This window comes from Somniosus microcephalus, chromosome 1, assembly GCF_052327205.1.
Source record: "Somniosus microcephalus isolate GS21.2 chromosome 1, FLI_Smic_1.0, whole genome shotgun sequence".
NCBI lineage: Eukaryota > Metazoa > Chordata > Chondrichthyes > Squaliformes > Somniosidae > Somniosus > Somniosus microcephalus.
In genome coordinates, this window is record NC_140987.1 from 15,471,178 (window position 1) to 15,490,955 (window position 19,778).

General features: G+C 46.2%; 1 protein-coding gene across 1 annotated transcript in view; it reads right to left on the reverse strand.

Annotated features, from left to right (window-relative positions):
* LOC147123942 (sialic acid-binding Ig-like lectin 12) overlaps window positions 1-18,856 on the reverse strand; it is a 172,453-nt gene extending 153,597 nt beyond the window's left edge. The window contains exons 1-2 of the mRNA XM_085968745.1: window positions 18,594-18,856; window positions 5,704-6,102 (exon numbers count right to left, since the gene is read on the reverse strand). Of these exons, the coding sequence (XP_085824871.1) occupies window positions 5,704-6,102; window positions 18,594-18,654 (460 nt within the window). The 5' untranslated portion in view covers window positions 18,655-18,856. The remainder of the gene's footprint in view (window positions 1-5,703; window positions 6,103-18,593) is intronic.
* Window positions 18,857-19,778: the final 922 nt, after the last annotated feature.

The window sequence follows — 19,778 nt, forward strand, 5'->3', positions numbered from 1 at the left end:
GCACAGGGGGTGACCATCAGGCGGAGCAACAAAGGCAGGCAGGTAGTGCAGGGAACCCCTGCGGACATCCCCCTTTCAAACAAGTATACCGCTTTGGATACTGTTGAGGGGGATGACTCACCAGGGGAAGGCAGCAGCGGCCAACTTCCTGGCACTGGGGGTGCTCCTGCTGCCCAGGAAGGGGGGAAAAAGAGTGGGAGAGCAATAGTGGTAGGGGATTCTATAGTAAGGGGAACAGATAGGCGTTTCTGTGGCCGTAGACGTGAATCCAGGATGGTTTGTTGCCTCCCTGGTGCCAGGGTCAAGGATGTCACTGAGCGGCTGCAGGGCATTCTGGAGGGGGAGGGAGAACAGCCAGTGGTCGTGGTCCACATTGGTACCAACGACATAGGTAAAAAGAGGGATGAGGTCCTGCAGCAAGAATTTAGGGAGCTAGGTGAAGGATTAAGGAGCAGGACCTCAAAGGTTGTAATCTCTGGATTACTCCCGGTGCCACGTGCTAGTAAGTATAGGAATAGGAAGATAGAACAGATGAATGCGTGGCTAAAGGGATGGTGCAGGGGGGAGGGCTTTAGTTTCCTGGATCACTGGGTCTGCTTCTGGGAAAGGTGGGACTTGTACAAGTCGGACGGTTTACACCTGAACCAGGGGGGAACCAATATCCTTGCGGGGAGGTTTGCTAGCACTGCTGGGGAGGGTTTAAACTAACTTGGCAGGGGGTTGGGGTACAGAGTGGAGCTATAGTAGGGGGTGATTTACGGCCAAATACAGAGGGAAAAACAAGTCAGCTGGGAAGGCAGAGCAAATATGTGAAGGCAAAAGAGAATATGGCAGGGCTGGAAGGCATTTATTTTAATGCAAGGAGTCTTGCAAATAAGGTGGATGAACTGAAGTTGTTGTTGAACACATGGGAGTACGATATTGTTGCTATCACGGAGACATGGTTGAGGGAGGGTCAGGACTGGCAGCTCAATATTCCGGGGTATAGAATCTTCAGGCGAGACAGAGGGGGGTGTAAAAGGGGAGGGGGTGTTGCAATATGAATTAAGGAGTCAATTACTGCTGTAAGGAGGGATGATATATTAGCGGGTTCCTCTAATGAGGCCATATGGGTAGAACTTAAAAACAAAAAGGGGGCAAGCACTTTGCTGGGAGTGTACTATAGGCCCCCAAACAGTCAGGGGGAGATAGAGGAACAGATATGTAGGCAAATCTCAGAGAAGTGCGAAAATAATAGGGTAATAATAGTGGGGGATTTCAACTTCCCCAATATAAATTGGGACAGTCAGAGTGTGAAAGGCTTAGAGGGTGCAGAATTCTTAAAGTGCATCCAGGAGAGCTTTTTGAGCCAACATGTAGAAAGTCCTACAAGAGAGGGGGCGGTACTGGACCTAATTCTGGGGAATGTAGCCGGGCAAGTGGTGGAAGTGTCAGTAGGAGAGCATTTTGGCGACAGTGACCATAATTCGGTGAGATTTAAGGTGGTCATGGAAAAAGACAAAGACGGCCCGGAAATAAGGGTTCTAAATTGGGGGAAGGCCGATTTTAATATGATAAGGCAGGATCTGGCCAAAGTGGACTGGGAGCAGCTGCTTACAGGAAAATCCACATCAAAACAGTGGGAGACTTTCAGAAGGGAAATAGAGAGAGTACAACGCCAACATGTTCCTGTAAAGGTCAAGGGTGGGACCAACAAGCAAAGGGAACCTTGGATGACAAGGGATATACAAAAATGCATTAGAAATAAAAGGGGGGCTTTTGGCAGTTACAAAAGACTAAAGACAGAAGAAGCCCTAGAGGAGTATAAAAAGTGCAGGGGCATACTTAAAAAAGAAATTAGGAGGGCGAGGAGGGGCCATGAAATAACACTGGCGAGCAAAATAAAGGAAAATCCTAAGATGTTTTATAAGTATATTAAGGGCAAGAGGATAACCAGGGAAAGGGTAGGGCCCATTAGGGGCCAAAGTGGCAATCTGTGTGTAGAGCCAGAGGATGTAGGCGGGGTTTTAAATGAATTTTTTGCATCTGTGTTCACTATGGAGAAAGACGATGCAGACATAGAAATCGGGCAAGGGGACTGTGACATACTTGAACATATTAGCATCGAGAGGGAGGAGGTGCTAGCGGTTTTAGCGGGCCAAAAAGTGGATAAATCCCCAGGCCCGGACGAGATGTATCCCAGGCTGCTGTGGGAGGCAAGGGAGGAGATTGCAGGGGCTCTGACACTAATTTTCAGAACCTCTCTGGCCACAGGGGATGTACCAGAGGACTGGAGAACAGCTAACGTCGTACCATTATTCAAGAAGGGTAGCAGGGATAAACCAGGGAATTACAGGCCAGTGAGTCTAACATCTGTGGTGGGGAAATTATTGGAAAAAATTCTGAGGGACAAAATTAATCTCCACTTGGAGAGGCAAGGATTAATCGGGGATAGTCAGCATGGCTTTGTCAAGGGTAAATCATGTCTAACAAATCTGATCGAATTTTTCGAGGGGTGACTAGTGGGGTGGATGAGGGAAATGCTGTGGATGTGGTTTACATGGACTTCAGTAAAGCTTTTGACAAAGTCCCGCATAGGAGACTGGTCAAGAAGGTAAGAGCCCATGGGATCCAGGGTGCCTTGGCGCGTTGGATCCTAAACTGGCTGAGTGGCAGGAGGCAGAGGGTGATGGTCGAAGGTTGCTTTTGTGACTGGAAGCCTGTGTCCAGTGGGGTACCTCAGGGATCGGTGCTGGGTCCCTTATTGTTTGTGATCTACATAAATGATTTGGATGAGAATGTAAAAGGTATGATCAGTAAGTTCGCAGATGACACGAAAATTGGTGGGGTGGTAAATTGCGAGGAGGAAAGCCTCCGGCTACAGGACGATATAAACGGGTTGGTCAGATGGGCGGAAAAGTGGCAAATGGAATTTAACCCTGAAAAGTGCGAGGTGATGCATTTTGGACGGACAAATAAGGCAAGGGAATACACAATGAGTGGTAGGACCCTAGGAAGTACAGAGGGTCAGAGGGACCTTGGTGTACATGTACATAGATCCCTGAAGGCAGCGGAGCAGGTAGATAAGGTGGTTAAAAAGGCATATGGGATACTTGCCTTCATTAGCCGAGGCATAGAATATAAGAGCAGGGAGGTTATGATGGAGCTGTACAAAACGCTGGTGAGGCCACAGCTGGAGTACTGTGTGCAGTTCTGGTCGCCTCACTATAGGAAGGATGTGATTGCTTTGGAGAGGGTGCAGAGAAGATTCACCAGGATGTTACCTGGGATGGAGCGACACAGCTATGAAGAGAGGCTGGACAGGCTGGAGTTGTTTTCCTTGGAGCAGAGAAGGCGGAGGGGGGACCTGATTGAGGTGTACAAAATAATGAGGGGCATAGATAGGGTAGATAAAGAGGAACTTTTCCCCTTAGTGGGGGGGTCAATAACAAGGGGGCATAGATTCAGGGTAAGGGGCAGGAGATTTAGAGGGGATTTGAGGAGGAACTTTTTCACCCAGAGGGTGGTTGGAATGTGGAACTCAATGCCTGAAAGGGTGGTGGAGGCAGGAACCCTCACAACATTCAAGAAGCATTTGGATGAGCACTTGAAATGCCATTGCATACAAGGCTATGGACCAAATGCTGGAAAATGGGATTAGACTGGACAGGGATGGATGGGCGGCGCAGACACGATGGGCCGAAGGGCCTCTTTCTGTGCTGTAAAACTCTATGACTCTATGACTCTATGACCACCTTAAATCTTACCATATTATGGTCACTGTCACCAAAGTGCTCACCTACTAGCACTTTTTCCACTTGGCCGGCCACATTCCCTAGAATTAGGTCCAGTACCACCCCCTCTCTTGTAGGACTTTCTACATGCTGGCTCAAAAAGCTCTCCTGGGTGCACTTTAAGAATTCTACACCCTCTGAGCCTTTCACACTCTGACTATCCCAGTTAATATTGGGGAAGTTGAAATCCCCCATTATTATTACCCTATTATTTGCACATTCCTCTGAGATTTGCCTACATATCTGTTCCTCTATCTCCCCCTGACTGTTTGGAGGCCTATAGTACACTCCCAGCAAAGTGCTTGCCCCCTTTTTGTTTTTAAGCTCCACCCATATGGCCTCATTAGAGGAACCTGCTAATATATCATCCCTCCTTACTGCAGTAATTGACTCCTTAATTAATATTGCGACACCCCCTCCTCTTATACCTCCCCCTCTGTCTCGCCTGAAGATTCTGTACCCCGGAATATTGAGCTGCCAGTCTTGCCCCTCCCTCAACCATGTCTCCGTGATAGCAACAATATCATACTCCCATGTGTTTATCAACACCTTCAGTTCATCCACCTTACTTGCAAGACTCCTTGCATTAAAATAGATGCCATCCAGCCTTGCCCTTATATGTTTGCCCTGTCTACCAAGCTGACTTGTTTTTTCCTCTATAATTGGCAGCACATCACCCCCTATTTCAGCTCCCCTCTGTATCCCATCCCCCTGCCAAGTTAGTTTAAACCCCCCCCCCCAACAGTGCTAGCAAACCTCCCCGAGCTACTGTGAGCTACTCATTAAACTATCGCCTAATATTAAGTATGTTACGCTGTATGCTTAATAAATCTTGATCTATTGCTCAAACATACTGGCTGCTGCCTATTGGTGTCTTGTCCAAGAACTCAGAGATCAATAAGATCTTACACCCACCAGGTCCTCAGCCAATGGGGGCTGGGGAGGGAGGAGCTCCACCATGTCCTCAGCCAATGGGGGCTGAGGAGGGAGTAGCTCCACCATGTCCTCAGCCAATGGGGGCTGGGGAGGGAGTAGCTCCACCATGTCCTCAGCCAATGGGGGCTGGGGAGGGAGTAGCTCCACCATGTCCTCAGCCAATGGGGGCTGGGGAGGGAGTAGCTCCACCATGTCCTCAGCCAATGGGGGCTGGGGAGGGAGTAGCTCCACCAGGTCCTCAGCCAATGGGGGCAGGGGAGGGAGTAGCTCCACCATGTCCTCAGCCAATGGGGGCTGGGGAGGGAGTAGCTCCACCATGTCCTCAGCCAATGGGGGCTGGGGAGGGTGTAGCTCCACCAGGTCCTCAGCCAATGGGGGCTGGGGAGGGAGTAGCTCCACCAGGTCCTCAGCCAATGGGGGCTGGGGAGGGAGTAGCTCCACCAGGTCCTCAGCCAATGGGGGCTGGGGAGGGAGTAGCTCCACCAGGTCCTCAGCCAATGGGGGCTGGGGAGGGAGTAGCTCCACCATGTCCTCAGCCAATGGGGGCTGGGGAGGGAGTAGCTCCACCAGGTCCTCAGCCAATGGGGGTTGGGGAGGGAGTAGCTCCACCAGGTCCTCAGCCAATGGGGGCTGGGGAGGGAGTAGCTCCACCATGTCCTCAGCCAATGCCTATAAAGCAGGGGTCCCTTGGTAGAAATCTTGGAGCTGGAATCCCCCGTGATGTTTTTGTGCTCTTTAGCCCAGAATCACTGACGCGAGCTTGTAACACGTCAAATCAGTGAGTGTACGTGAAACACTGTGGGATGTTTCGGAGACACGTGATGGAGCGCTTTATAAATGCCAGTCTCTACTCTCTTTACTTTTTACTGCCTCCTGCTTCAGATCAACTAAGAGCGCCCGGGGCAGGGATCAACCCCGAGACACACCGGACCAGGTGGAGCCTTTACTCATTGAGCTATCGGAGCAGCTACAGCCCCTGAACATTGTTCCTCACCTCTCACACTCAGACTCAGACTCGTTATCCGTGGTGTTTGAAAACTGCCAATATTGAGCTCCACACGACACCGATATTCACCGCTGTCCGCCTGGCTCAGCCGCTCCATCATTATCGAGACATCGATGTTGCTGAGGTTCCCCACGAACCTGAATCGATTCCCGCGGTCCTGCTGCCTCACACTCTCACACAGCTCGGCCCGTGAATGGCCCAGAACAGAATATGTACAGTTAAAAATAACCCTGTGAGACCCTGAGTCACCTTTGTACCATATCACAGTGCCGGTGACCGTGCGATCAGGGTATGGGTGGGTGAAACTGCACGGCAAGACAGCGGACCCCCCTTCCTCAGCAGTCACTGCATCCGCGCCGCTCACTGTCCAACCATTAGCATAAAACTCTGTGGGGCGAGAGAGACAACATTAGAACAGCACGGGGGCAGATATCAGTGTTTCAAAAACACACTGCCAGACAATATACAGAGTCTGTGATATAGTGACAACAGATATAACATCACACGGCCAGATTGAGATGGTTTACACATCGACATCGGACAGTGTGGAGTGAGTTACAGGCTGGAATCTAATCCAGGGGTTCGGGGGGTTTATATCTAGAATAATGGATACCCGGGAGTGAGTTGCAGGCTGGAATCTAATCCAGGGGTCAGGGGGTTTATATATAGAATAATAATGGAAACCCGTGAGTTACAGACTGGAATCTAATCGGGTTCAGGGGGGTTTATATATAGAATAATGGATACCCAGGAGAAAGTTACAGGCTGGAATCTAATCAAGGGGTTCGGGGAGTTTATATATAGAATAACGGATACCCCGGGAGTGAGTTACAGGCTGGAATCTAATCGAGGGGTTCGGGGGAGTTATATAGAATAATGGATAGCCGGGAGCGAGTTACAGGCTGGAATCCCGGATATCCATTATTCTATATATAAACCCCGCTGGAGTGGAGCTAATTTACAGAACAACCGGGAAACTGTTCAACCTCCGTCGACCCCAGTCCAGATCCAAGGTCGTCCCATCCTCTGTCGTCGAATTACAGTACGCAGACGACGCTTGCTTCTGCGCACACTCTGAGGTCGAACTCCAAACCATTGTCAACACCTTCACTGAAGCGTACGAGAGCATGGGCCTTACACTAAACATCCGTAAGCCAAAGGTCCTCTACCAACCTGCCCCACCACAGTAATGCCCCCCGATGATCAAAATCCACGATGAGGCCTTGGACAACGTGGACCACTTTCCATACCTCGGGAGCCTACTGTCAACAAGGGCAGACGTCGATGATGAAGTCCAACACCGCCTTTAGTGTGCCAGTGCAGCCTTCGGTCGCCTGAGGAAGAGAGTGTTTGAAGACCAGGACCTCAGACCCAGCACCAAGCTCATGGTCTACAGAGCAGTAGCGATACCCGCCCTCCTGTATGCCTCAGAGACATGGACCATGTACAGCAGGCACCTCAAAGCACTGGAGAGGTACCACCAACGCTGCCTCCACAAGATCCTGTAAATCCATTGGCAGGATAGGCGCACCAACGTCATTGTTCTCGCTCAGGCCAATATCCCCAGCATCGAAGCTTTGACCATGCTTGATCAGCTCCGATGGACGTGTCACATTGTCCGCATGCCCAATACGAGACTCCCAAAACAAGTGCTCTACTCGGAGCTCTGACACGGCAAGAGAGTCTCAGGTGGGCAGAGGAAACACTTCAAGGACACCCTCAAAGCCTCCTTGAAAAAGTGCAACATCCCCACCGACACCTGGGAATCCCTGGCCCAAGACCGCACAAAGTGGAGGAGAAGCATCCGGGAAGGTGCCGAACACCTCGAGTCTCTTCACCAGGAGCAAGCGGAAGCCAAGCGCAAACAGCAGAAGGAGCGCACGTCAACCCAAGCACCCCACCCACCCGTCCCTTCAACCATCGTCTGCCCCACCTGTGACAGAGACTGTAGGTCCCGCATTGGACTCATCAGTCACCTGAGAACTCATTTTTAGTGTGGAAGCAAGTCATCCTCAGTACCAAGGGACTGCCTAAGAAGACAGGCTGGAATCCAATCGAGGGGTTCAGGGGGTTTATATATGGAATAATGGCTACCCGGGAGTGAGTTACAGACTGGAATCTAATCGAGGGGTTTAGGGGGTTTACATATAGAATAATGGACACCCGGGAATGAGTTTCAGGCTGGAATCAAATCGAGGGGTTTGGGGCGTTTATATATAGAATAACAGATACCCCGGGAGTGAGTTACAGGCTGGATACTATTCGAGGGTTTCAGGGGTTTATACATAGAATAATGAATACCCAGGAGTGAGATAGAGGCTGGAATCTAATTGAGGGGTTTAGGTGGTTTTTATACTGAATAATGGACACCCGGGAGTGAGTTAGAGACTGGAATCTAATCAAGGGATTCGGGTGGTTTATAAATAGAATAACTGATACCCGGGAGTGAGTTACAGGCTGTAATTTAATCGAGGGGTTCGGGGTGGGGGGGTTATTGAAATAAAGAATAGATTTGCCTTTCTAATCTAAGCTTTATTAACTTAAAAATCCTGTAGCACATCTTCAACACCCAGTCCCAACTAAAGGCTGGAAATAACTGAATTTAAGATGGCCACCACAAATCACATGACATCAACTACCAATGAGATTACAGCATATATCCCAAGGCAGGAAACAAACAACCAATCACAATACTTCTTACTAAACATAAAGAATAATCACCACATTCACCCCTCCTTTTAAAATATACTCCAACCTAAATAACCTTTACAATTTATAATTAATTATTTACAACTAAAACTATGCACAGACAAAATAAAACTATTCAACATGACACAATACTAAGTGAGCAACAACAAATAGTAACATTGCACATAAGTATTAAGTATCTCTCAACTAAAACAATATAATATAATATTTCAACAATTTTAAAACATTACTATCAATTTAAAAGTCAATTTTCAATCGGTCGACCGGATATCTTGTTCGTGTCGACCTTCTCAACCTTGGTGAAATTCCTTGCCCTCCCACACCAGGAGACACAGAAGTATCTTCTGCAGGAAGGCTATCCATATCCTGATTTTCAACGGTTTCCGGATTAGAAATCCCATCAGGAGGTAAACTGGGACGGTCATGAACATCCATCGAGGGCTGACTAATAGAAGTATAATTATCTGCAGTCGGATTGGAAATATTCGTAGTATCTGTAACAGCATCCACATTATCTGAATCATGACTATTGTTAATATCCTCAGAAAAGGGCTGGCCACCACTAGGAGCCAAGTCTTTAATTGAAACGGTGCTTTCTTTCCCATCTTGGAATCGAATATGAGCATATTGGGAATTTGCCTCCAACAGCTCCACCTCCTCCACTAAAGGATCATATTTTGACAATCTAACATGGCGTTGAAGCAGCACAGGTCCCTGCATAGTAAGCCATGAAGGTACCGAATATCCCATAGTAGATCTCCGCGGATAGTTAAAGAGCCTTTCATGGGGGGTCACATTAGTAGCCGTTGAAAGCAATGATCTAATGGAATGCAGGGCATCAGGCAGTACCATTTCCCACTGTGTATTCTTAAGGTTCCGGGATGTCAACGCCAACATAACTGCCTTCCAGATCACCCCATTGTATCGTTCGCACTGTCCATTACCCTGGAGATTATACGGGGTAGTTCTGCTAGTAGAAATTCCCCGACTCTGAAGGTATTCCTTCAACTGGGAAGACATAAAAGAACTTCCCTGATCCGAATGGATATACGCAGGCATCCCAAAGATGACAAAAAGTTGAGTCAGACATTTGATAACTGTAGCAGCTGATACATCTGCACAAGGAAAAGCAAAAGGGAACCTTGAAAACTCATCCACAACAGTAAATATATATCGGTTTTGAGTAGTTGAAGGAAGAGGCCCCTTGAAATCGACGCTCAAACGTTCAAAAGGAGAAGTAGCCTTTATAAGATGAGCTCGTTGAGGCTTAAAGAAATTCGGTTTACACCGAGCACAGATAGAACATGATGAAGTCATCCGCTTGACGTCTTCAACTCAAAAGGGCAAATTCTTACTGCGTACGAAGTGTATCATCCTCGTAACCCCAGGATGGCATAAGGCATTGTGAAGATTAATAAGCGTATCTCCGTGAATCACAGAACAATAAGCCCTCGACAGCGCATCAGCAGCAACATTATCCTTCCCCGGACGATAAACTATATCAAAATGGTAACATGCCAACTCAATCCTCCACCTCATTATTTTATCATTCTTAATCTTTCCAAAATGTTTGACATCAAACATAAAGGACACAGACTTTTGATCAGTTACCAACGTAAAATGTCGCCCCGATAAATAATGTCTCCATTTATGCAGTGCTTCTACTATTGCATACGCCTCTTTCTCTATTGAAGAATGCCTTTTTTCACTATTGTTCAAGGTACGTGAGAAAAAGGCCACAGGTCTTCCATTTTGGTTCAGAGTAGCCCCAATTGCAAAATCAGAAGCGTCCGTCTCAATCACAAAAGGAACCTGCTCATCAATAGAATGCACAACTGCTCCAAGGATATCCTTTTTAAAATTATCAAAACACGTCCTGGCCTCCCATGATAGAGGATATGTCGTAACCCGAATAAGAGGCCGGATCTTCTGTGAAAAATTTGCAATCCAATTAGAATAGTAAGAAAACAGTCCAACAACTCTTTGCAAAGCCTTAGAATTAGTAGGACAAGGTAAATCAATCAATGGTCGCAGACGTTCTGGGTCTGGGTTAATCTTGTTTCCCGAGATAATGTACCCCAGTAGATTTACCTCAGTGGTCGAAAAGGTACACTTCTCTTTATTGAAAGTTAAACCAACTTTTTCCGCAGCTTGAAGGAATCTTTCTAAATTAGAATCATGCTCCACCCTTGATTTGCCACACACCGTGATGTCATCTAAGTATGAAAAGGTGTCAGAGAGAGAGTTATCACTTATAAAAGCATCCATTGCCCGTTGAAAACAAGCAACACCATTAGTAACACCAAATGGTATTCGGCAAAACTGATACAGCTTTCCACCAGCCTCAAAGGCCGTATATGGTTGATCCTTCTTAACAATAGGAATCTGATGATAAGCACTCTTTAGGTCAATAGTGCTAAAAACCTTATACTGAGATACTTTATTGATAAGCTCATCAATCTTAGGCAAAGGGTACGCATCTAATTGAGTATACCTATTAATAGTTTGGGAATAATCTATCACCATTCGTTTCTTATGTCTCTCGTTAGTCGTGACAACTACCTGTGCCCGCCAAGGCGAACAACTAGGTTCAATGATTCCTTCCAATAAGAGACGTTGAACTTCAGAATTAATAAATTCTCTATCCTGACTGCTATACCTTCTTGACTTGGTAGCAATTGGCTTACAATCCGGCATCAAATTGGAAAAAAGTGATAATGGAGAAATGGATAAAGAGGTTAATCCACAAATAGATAAAGGTGGCTTAGTCCCGCCAAATGAAAGACTGAGAGACTCGTGTAACTGAAGCACATCATGACCAATCAAAATATCCGCACAGAGATTAGGCAACACAGATAGGCATATATCAGTATACGTATTACCTAGAAGAATCAATTTCACAAGGCAACAACCAGCTACTTGTGAGGTGAGAGTCGTCTGAGCCATACACACCTGATAGGAAACAGGCGAAATTTTCAAATGCTTCTCCTTTGCAAACTGAAGACTTATAAAACTCTCGGTACTGCCCGTATCTATAAGGGCCTTCACTTCCAACCCATTAACTTGGGCCGTAACTATAGCTTTGTTTAGGCCATGAGCAAATGCAGCAGAAATTGATGCAATAAACGCCCTATCTAAAGGCTGAATAGTCACAGAGGAGGTAATTGAACCTGATGATTTACACACACGAGCGTAATGACCTCTCTTGCCGCATTTACTACACACAGCCTCCCGAGCAGGACACTTCAGACGAGGGTGCCGGACGTTCCCACAAAAATAACACTTCTGAATCCTAGAGGCAACAGCCGCTGAAGTAGAAACTGTTTCAGAATCTAGTAAACCACTCCTATTAAGTCCACATAATTCCTTTTCATCCGGAACTGCCGAAACCACAGTCACAGGCCGATTAAAAAGAGCATAAGAATCCAAACTTCTCTGAGCCACATCCAATGTAGAAGCTCGCTCAAAAGCACTCTTAAGATCCAAAGTCTTATTTTCTAACAACCGCTGATGAATTGATCTGGACAGTAATCCATTAATAAAAGCATCCCGTACCGATTCTTCCTTATATTCTTCAGCCGTCACGGCCTTATAATTACAGTTAACACTAAGGCACCGAAGTGCTTGTAAATAAGTATCCAAAGATTCTCCCACCTGCTGCCTACGGGCAGATAGAAGGTGACGTGCAAATACCTCATTCTTTGGTTTAACAAAAATCTTTTCCAATGTAGAAATAGCCACTTCGTAAGTTTTACAGTCCAAAATATACTTATACACATCCGGAGCAATGTAGTTGATCAGCATATTCAGCTTATTTAGAGACTCTTGATCCAACACGCCCAAAAAGTTTTTAAATGTACAATGCCAATGTTTCCATTTATCATCCACTCCTGCAGAATTAGGGTCAGCATTGAATCGTTCTGGTTGAAGATATCGCTCCATTCTGACATAAAGTTAATAAATTGAAATAAAGAATAGATTTGCCTTTCTAATCTAGGCTTTATTAACTTAAAAATCCTGTAGCACATCTTCAACACCCAGTCCCAACTAAAGGCTGGAAATAACTGAATTTAAGATGGCCACCACAAATCACATGACATCAACTACCAATGAGATTACAGCATATATCCCAAGGCAGGAAACAAACAACCAATCACAATACTTCTTACTAAACATAAAGAATAATCACCACAGTTATATATAGAATAATGGATACCTGGGAGTGAGAAAGGAGGGAGAGAAAAAACAGGGATCTACAGGCCAGTTAGCCTGACATCAGTCATCAAGAAAATGCTAGAATCCATTGTTAAGGAAGTGGTATCAAGTCACTTAGAAAATCATAACATGATTAGGCAGAGTCAACATGGTTTTATGAAAGGGAAATCGTATTTGACAAATTTATTAGAGTTTTTTGAGGATGTAACCAGCAGGGTAGATAAAGGGGAACCAGTGGATGTAGTATATTTGGAGTTCTGAAAGGCATTCAATAAGGTGCCACATAAAAGGTTATTACACAAGATTAGGGCTCATGGGGTTGGGGATAATATAGTAGCATGGATAGAGGATTGATTAACGGACAGAAAACAGAGAGTAGGGATAAACGGATCTTTTTCAGGTTGGCAGGCTGTAACTAGTGGGATGCCGCAAGGATCAGTGTTGGGGCCTCGGCTATTTACAATCTATATTAATGACCTAGATGAAGGGACCGAGTGTAATGTATCCAAGTTTGCTGATGATACAAAGCTAGATGGGACAGTAAGCTGTGAGGAGAATACAAAGCGTCTGCAAAGGGATATAGGTAGACTAAGTGAGTGGGCAGTAAGGTGGCAGATGGAGTATAATGTAGGGAAATGTGAGGTTATTCACTTTGGTAGGAAGAATAGAAAAATCAGAATATTTTTTAAATGGTGAGGAACTTTCAAATGTTGCTGTTCAGAGAGATTTGGGTGTCCTCATGCAAGAAACACAGAAAGCTAGCATGCAGGTACAGCAAGCAATAAGGAAGGCAAATGGCATGTTGGCCTTTATTGCAAGAGGGTTGTAGTATAAGAGTAAGGACGTCTTGCTACAATTGTCCAGGGCCTTGGTGAGACCACACCTGGAGTACTGTGCACAGTTTTGGTCTCCTTATCTAAGGAAGGATCTACTTGCCTTGGAGGCGGTGTAACGAAGGTTCACTAGATTGATTCCTGGGATGAGAGGGCTGTCCTATGAGGAGAGATTGTGTAGATTGGGCCGATACTCTCTGGAGTTTAGAAGAATGAGAGGTGATCTCACTGAAACATACAAGATTCTGAGGGGGATTGACAGGGTAAATGCTGAGAGGCTGTTCCCCCTGGCTGGAGTGTCTAGAACTAGGGGGCATAGTCTCAGGATAAGGGGTCGGCCATTTAAGACCGAGATGAGGAGGAATTTCTTCACTCAGAGGGTGGTGGATCTTTGGAATTCTCTGCCCCAGAGGGCTGTGAATGCTGAGTCTTTGAGTATATTCAAGGCTGAGATCGATAGATTTCTGGACTCTAGGGGAATCAAGGGATATGGGGATAGTGCGGGAAGGTGGAGTTGAGGTCGATGATCAGCCATGATCTTACTGAATGGCGAAGCAGGCTCGAGGGGCCGAATGGCCGACTCCTGCTCCTAATTCTTATGTTCTTATGAAGTTTCTGGTCCAGTGACGTCTGTTCACAAACCCTGCTGCGTTCCCTTGGTGAAGGTATAATGACACACACACACACACAACACTCGGTTTGTTGGCTTTCAGTACTGAACGTCAGAATGCACCCAACAGAATCAGCACGTGCAAATTACATGAAATACAATAAACAAAAAGTTCACAGAAACTGTTACACGCTCACTGTACAACCTCGGTACTCTGGAGAATGTGGGAATGGCTTCTTACCATGTACCACCTGCAGCCATGTCTCATTCTGGAACAGATGTTGATCATCGTGCCATTTCTCGTACTCCACCAGGCACAGGTAAGTGTGGTTGTCCTTCATGCTCAGCAGGCTCGAGGGGCCGTATGGCCTACTCCTGCTTTTACTTCTTATGTTACAGGCTGGAATCTAATCGAGGGGTTTGGGTGGTATATATATAGAATAATGGATACCCGGGAGTGAGTTACAGGCTGGACTCTGATCGAGGGGTTTATATATAGAATAATAGATACCCGGGAGTGAGTTACAGGCTGGAATCTAATCGAGGGGTTCAGGGGGTTTATATATAGAATAATAATAGATACCCGGGAGTGAGTTACAGGCTGGAATCTGATCGAGGGGTTCAGGGGGTTTATATATAGAATAATAGATACCCGGGAGTGAGTTACAGGCTGGAATCTGATCGAGGGGTTCAGGGGGTTTATATATAGAATAATAATAGATACCCGGGAATGAGTTACAGGCTGGAATCTGATTGAGGGGTTCAGGGGGTTTATATATAGAATAATAATAGATACCCGGGAATGAGTTACAGGCTGGAATCTGATCGAGGGGTCCAGGGGGTTTATATATAGAATAATAATAGATACCCGGGAATGAGTTACAGGCTGGAATCTGATTGAGGGGTTCAGGGGGTTTATATATAGAATAATAATGGATACCCGGGAGTGAGTTACAGGCTGGAATCTGATCGAGGGGTTCAGGGGGTTTATATATAGAAAAGCAGATACCCGGGACTGAACCAGCCACATAAATACTGTGGCAACAAGAGCAGGTCAGAGGCTAGGTATTCTGCGGCGAGTGTCCCACCTCCTGACTCCCCAAAGCCTTTCCACCATCTACAGGCACAAGTCAGGAGTGTGATGGAATACTCTCCACTTGCCTGGATGAGTGCAGCTCCAACAACACTCGAGAAGCTCGACACCATCCAGGACAAAGCAGCCCGCTTGATTGGCACCCCATCCACCACCTTAAACATCCACTCCCTCCACCACCGGCGTACCATGGCTGCAGTGTGTACCATCTACAAGATGCACTGCAGCAACTCGCCAAGGCTTCCCAAACCCGCGACCTCTTCCACCTAGAAGGACAAGGGCAGCAGGCGCATGGGAACACCACCACCTCCAAGTGCCCCTCCAAGTCACACACCATCCTGACTTAGAAGTATATCGCCGATCCTTCATCGTCGCTGGGTTAAAATCCTGGAACTCCCTCCCTAACAGCACTGTGGGAGCACCTTCACCACACGGACTGCAGCGGTTCAAGAAGGTGGCTCACCACCACCTTCTCGAGGGCAATTAGGGATGGGCAATAAATGCTGGCCTTGCCAGCGACGCCCACATCCCATAAACTAATTTAAAAAAAGTTACAGGCTGGAATCTAATCCAGGAGTTTGGAGGTTTATATAAAATAACAGATATCCGGGAGTGAGTTACCGGCTGGAATCTAATCCAGGGGTTTGGAGGTTTATATAAAATAACAGATATCCGGGAGTGAGTTACCGGCTGGAATCTAATCCAGGGGTTTGGAGGTTTATATAAAATAACAGATATCCGGGAGTGAGTTACAGGCTGGACTCTAATCCAGGGGTTCGGAGGTTTATATAAAATAACAGATATCCGGGAGTGAGTTACCGGCTGGAATCTAATCCAGGGGTTCGGAGGTTTATATAAAATAACAGATATCCGGGAGTGAGTTACCGGCTGGAATCTAATCCAGGGGTTTGGAGGTTTATATAAAATAACAGATATCCGGGAGTGAGTTACAGGCTGGACTCTAATCCAGGGGTTTGGAGGTTTATATAAAATAACAGATATCCGGGAGTGAGTTACCGGCTGGAATCTAATCCAGGGGTTTGGAGGTTTATATAAAATAACAGATATCCGGGAGTGAGTTACAGGCTGGAATCTAATCCAGGGGTTTGGAGGTTTATATAAAATAACAGATATCCGGGAGTGAGTTACCGGCTGGAATCTAATCCAGGGGTTTGGAGGTTTATATAAAATAACAGATATCCGGGAGTGAGTTACAGGCTGGAATCTAATCCAGGGGTTCGGAGGTTTATATAAAATAACAGATATCCGGGAGTGAGTTACAGGCTGGACTCTAATCCAGGGGTTCGGAGGTTTATATAAAATAACAGATATCCGGGAGTGAGTTACAGGCTGGAATCTAATCCAGGGGTTTGGAGGTTTATATAAAATAACAGATATCCGGGGGTGAGTTACCAGCTGGAATCTAATCCAGGGGTTTGGAGGTTTATATAAAATAACAGATATCCGGGAGTGAGTTACAGGCTGGAATCTAATCCAGGGGTTTGGAGGTTTATATAAAATAACAGATATCCGGGAGTGAGTTACCGGCTGGAATCTAATCCAGGGGTTTGGAGGTTTATATAAAATAACAAATATCCGGGAGTGAGTTACCGGCTGGACTCTAATCCAGGGGTTTGGAGGTTTATATAAAATAACAAATATCCGGGAGTGAGTTACCGGCTGGAATCTAATCCAGGGGTTTGGAGGTTTATATAAAATAACAGATATCCGGGAGTGAGTTACAGGCTGGAATCTAATCCAGGGGTTTGGAGGTTTATATAAAATAACAGATATCCGGGAGTGAGTTACAGGCTGGAATCTAATCCAGGGGTTCGGAGGTTTATATAAAATAACAGATATCCGGGAGTGAGTTACAGGCTGGAATCTAATCCAGGGGTTTGGAGGTTTATATAAAATAACAGATATCCGGTAGTGAGTTACCAGCTGGAATCTAATCCAGGGGTTTGGAGGTTTATATAAAATAACAGATATCCGGGAGTGAGTTACAGGCTGGAATCTAATCCAGGGGTTTGGAGGTTTATATAAAATAACAGATATCCGGTAGTGAGTTACCAGCTGGAATCTAATCCAGGGGTTTGGAGGTTTATATAAAATAACAGATATCCGGGAGTGAGTTACCGGCTGGAATCTAATCCAGGGGTTCAGGGGGTTTGTAACTATCATCTGTTCCCTTGGTTAGATTGCAGGTGTCTGTAGTTTTTATAATTATGCTGCTTGGTTTGATTGAAGAGTGGGTTTGGTCCGACGTTTTCTGGCGCTGGTAACGTGTGTGAGAGTTTCTGAACTCTCTCCGCAGTGTCAGGAGACCCGGAGTGTCTGAAGATTAGGTTTTTACATTTTTTTGTGGCCATGTTGCTGAAAGTGCGAGCTGATCACGGCGCAGCGCGAAAAACCGGGCATCTGGGAGCTGAGCGAACAAGGCAAGCAACTGTGTATCCCCTCACGCAATTAGATTGGAGGATTGTAAAATTCACAGCGGAAGGACTGAGAAGGACAGTGTGAGTGAATTCAATGGCAAATCAAGAGAGGGAAAGAAAGTTTGGATTAAGAGAAAGGGAAAAAAAGGAGAGGAAAAGCAAAAACATTTTAAAACATTTTTTAAATCACCAACAATTAAAACCTGAAGTAACACTTATCACATTGCTAAAAGGGTATTTAGACTGAAATGGACAAGACTTAACGTTCTGTGGTGAGTTTAGTTCGACGCTACTGCGCAAATCACAGAATCACAGAATCTACAGTGCAGATAGAGGCCATTTCGGCCCATCGAGCCTGCACCGACACATATCCCACCCTATCCCCGTAACCCCACGTATTTAATCCCCTAACACTAAGGGTCAATTTATCATAGCCAAATCAACCTAACCTGCACATCTTTGGACTTCACGCCGTTCAACGCTTTGCAATGGTGACTGAGGCGGCAGGGTGCCGTTTTCACGAAGCAGCAACATTTGGATTTCCGCGTTTAACCGCACATCTGCCCTTCGCCTTCAGTTGCTGTAGCATTTGCACATAAATAACGCTGAGCGCCATTCGCCTCACCATTATTTGACGGCCACTGTGTCCCCCTAAAACCTAGCAGTGACTGCAGCGGTCTGCTTCTCCCCTCACACCCTGAAAACTCCCACTAGCTTCTGTGTGCTACGTCCTACTTGGGGGGCTATGCTGGTACGGCTTTGGTAGCTTTAGTGAAGCAATGTTAGCCAGCTTTGATGTTTGCTTGTCAAGCGAAACGTTTTCTTGGGTTGAGAGACCACGAGGCGAAGGGCAAGGCACATCAGGATGGACAGCACCAGGGTTGGAAACAAAAAGTAGGAGAGAAGGTGAGGTAATCAAGAAGGGGACAATTAGGTGATAACAAAATGAATTTGAACAGTTGTTATTAGAAAGCACCTACTAAAACCCTGCACCGAGACCGACAGCAGGACTGCAGAAAGCCAAACGTAGAGAGAATTCATCGGCAACTCTTCAGTGTTCCGTCCTTCTCCCTCGCTGCTTTTTGTCTCTTGACACTGAAATACAGAAGTTGCTCAAAGTGTTTCTTCACTTCCTGTGAAACCCGCGACAACTGTTGCTCAAAATCACTGAATTTAGTAGGCAACAGGAAGTCCATTTATGTTGAGCAGGATCAGAGATATTTCTATACCTACTAGATAAGAGGGGCATAAACCATAGCATATATTGAGAATCAGAGATGATGCAGTAGGCTACAATATTGTCCTCAGAATGTCCACCAGCCTCTGCACCTTCTGACACAACACTTTCCATTTCAGTGGCTGCATCAAACACTCCCAGGGCAGGTACAGCATGGATTAGATACAGAGTAAAGCTCCCTCTACACTGCCCCATCAAACACTCCCAGGGCAGGTACAGCACGGATTAGATACAGAGTAAAGCTCCCTCTACACTGCCCCATCAAACACTCCCAGGGCAGGTACAGCATGGGTTAGATACAGAGTAAAGCTCCCTCTACACTGTCCCATCAAACACTCCCAGGGCAGGTACAGCACAGGTTAGATACAGAGTAAAGCTCCCTCTACACTGTCCCATCAAACACTCCCAGGGCAGGTACAGCACGGGTTAGATACAGAGTAAAGCTCCCTCTGCACTGTCCCATCAAACACTCCCAGGGCAGGTACAGCACTGGTTAGATGCAGAGTAAAGCTCCTTCTACACTGCCCCATCAAACACTCTCAGGGCAGGTACAGCACGGGTAAGATACAGAGTAAAGCTCCCTTTACACAGTCCCATCAAACACTCCCAGGGCAGGTACAGCACGGGTTAGATACAGAGTAAAGCTCCCTCTACACTGTAGCACATTTTAAGAGCAAGGTAAAGCTCCTTCAGTTCTGCCCAACAATGTGCCTCAGCCTGAACTTGGACCAGCATCTCTTATTGCGCCACTGTATCATTTCATTTCTCTGTGGCCTTTGAGTGCTGGTTTCTGGAATTCTAGAGGTGAGGTGAGAGTGACTGCCCTTGACATCAAGGCAGCATTTGACCGAGTGTGGCCTCAAGGAGCTCTAGTAAAACTGAAGTCAATGGGAATCAGGGGGAAAACTCTCCACTGGCTGGAGTCATA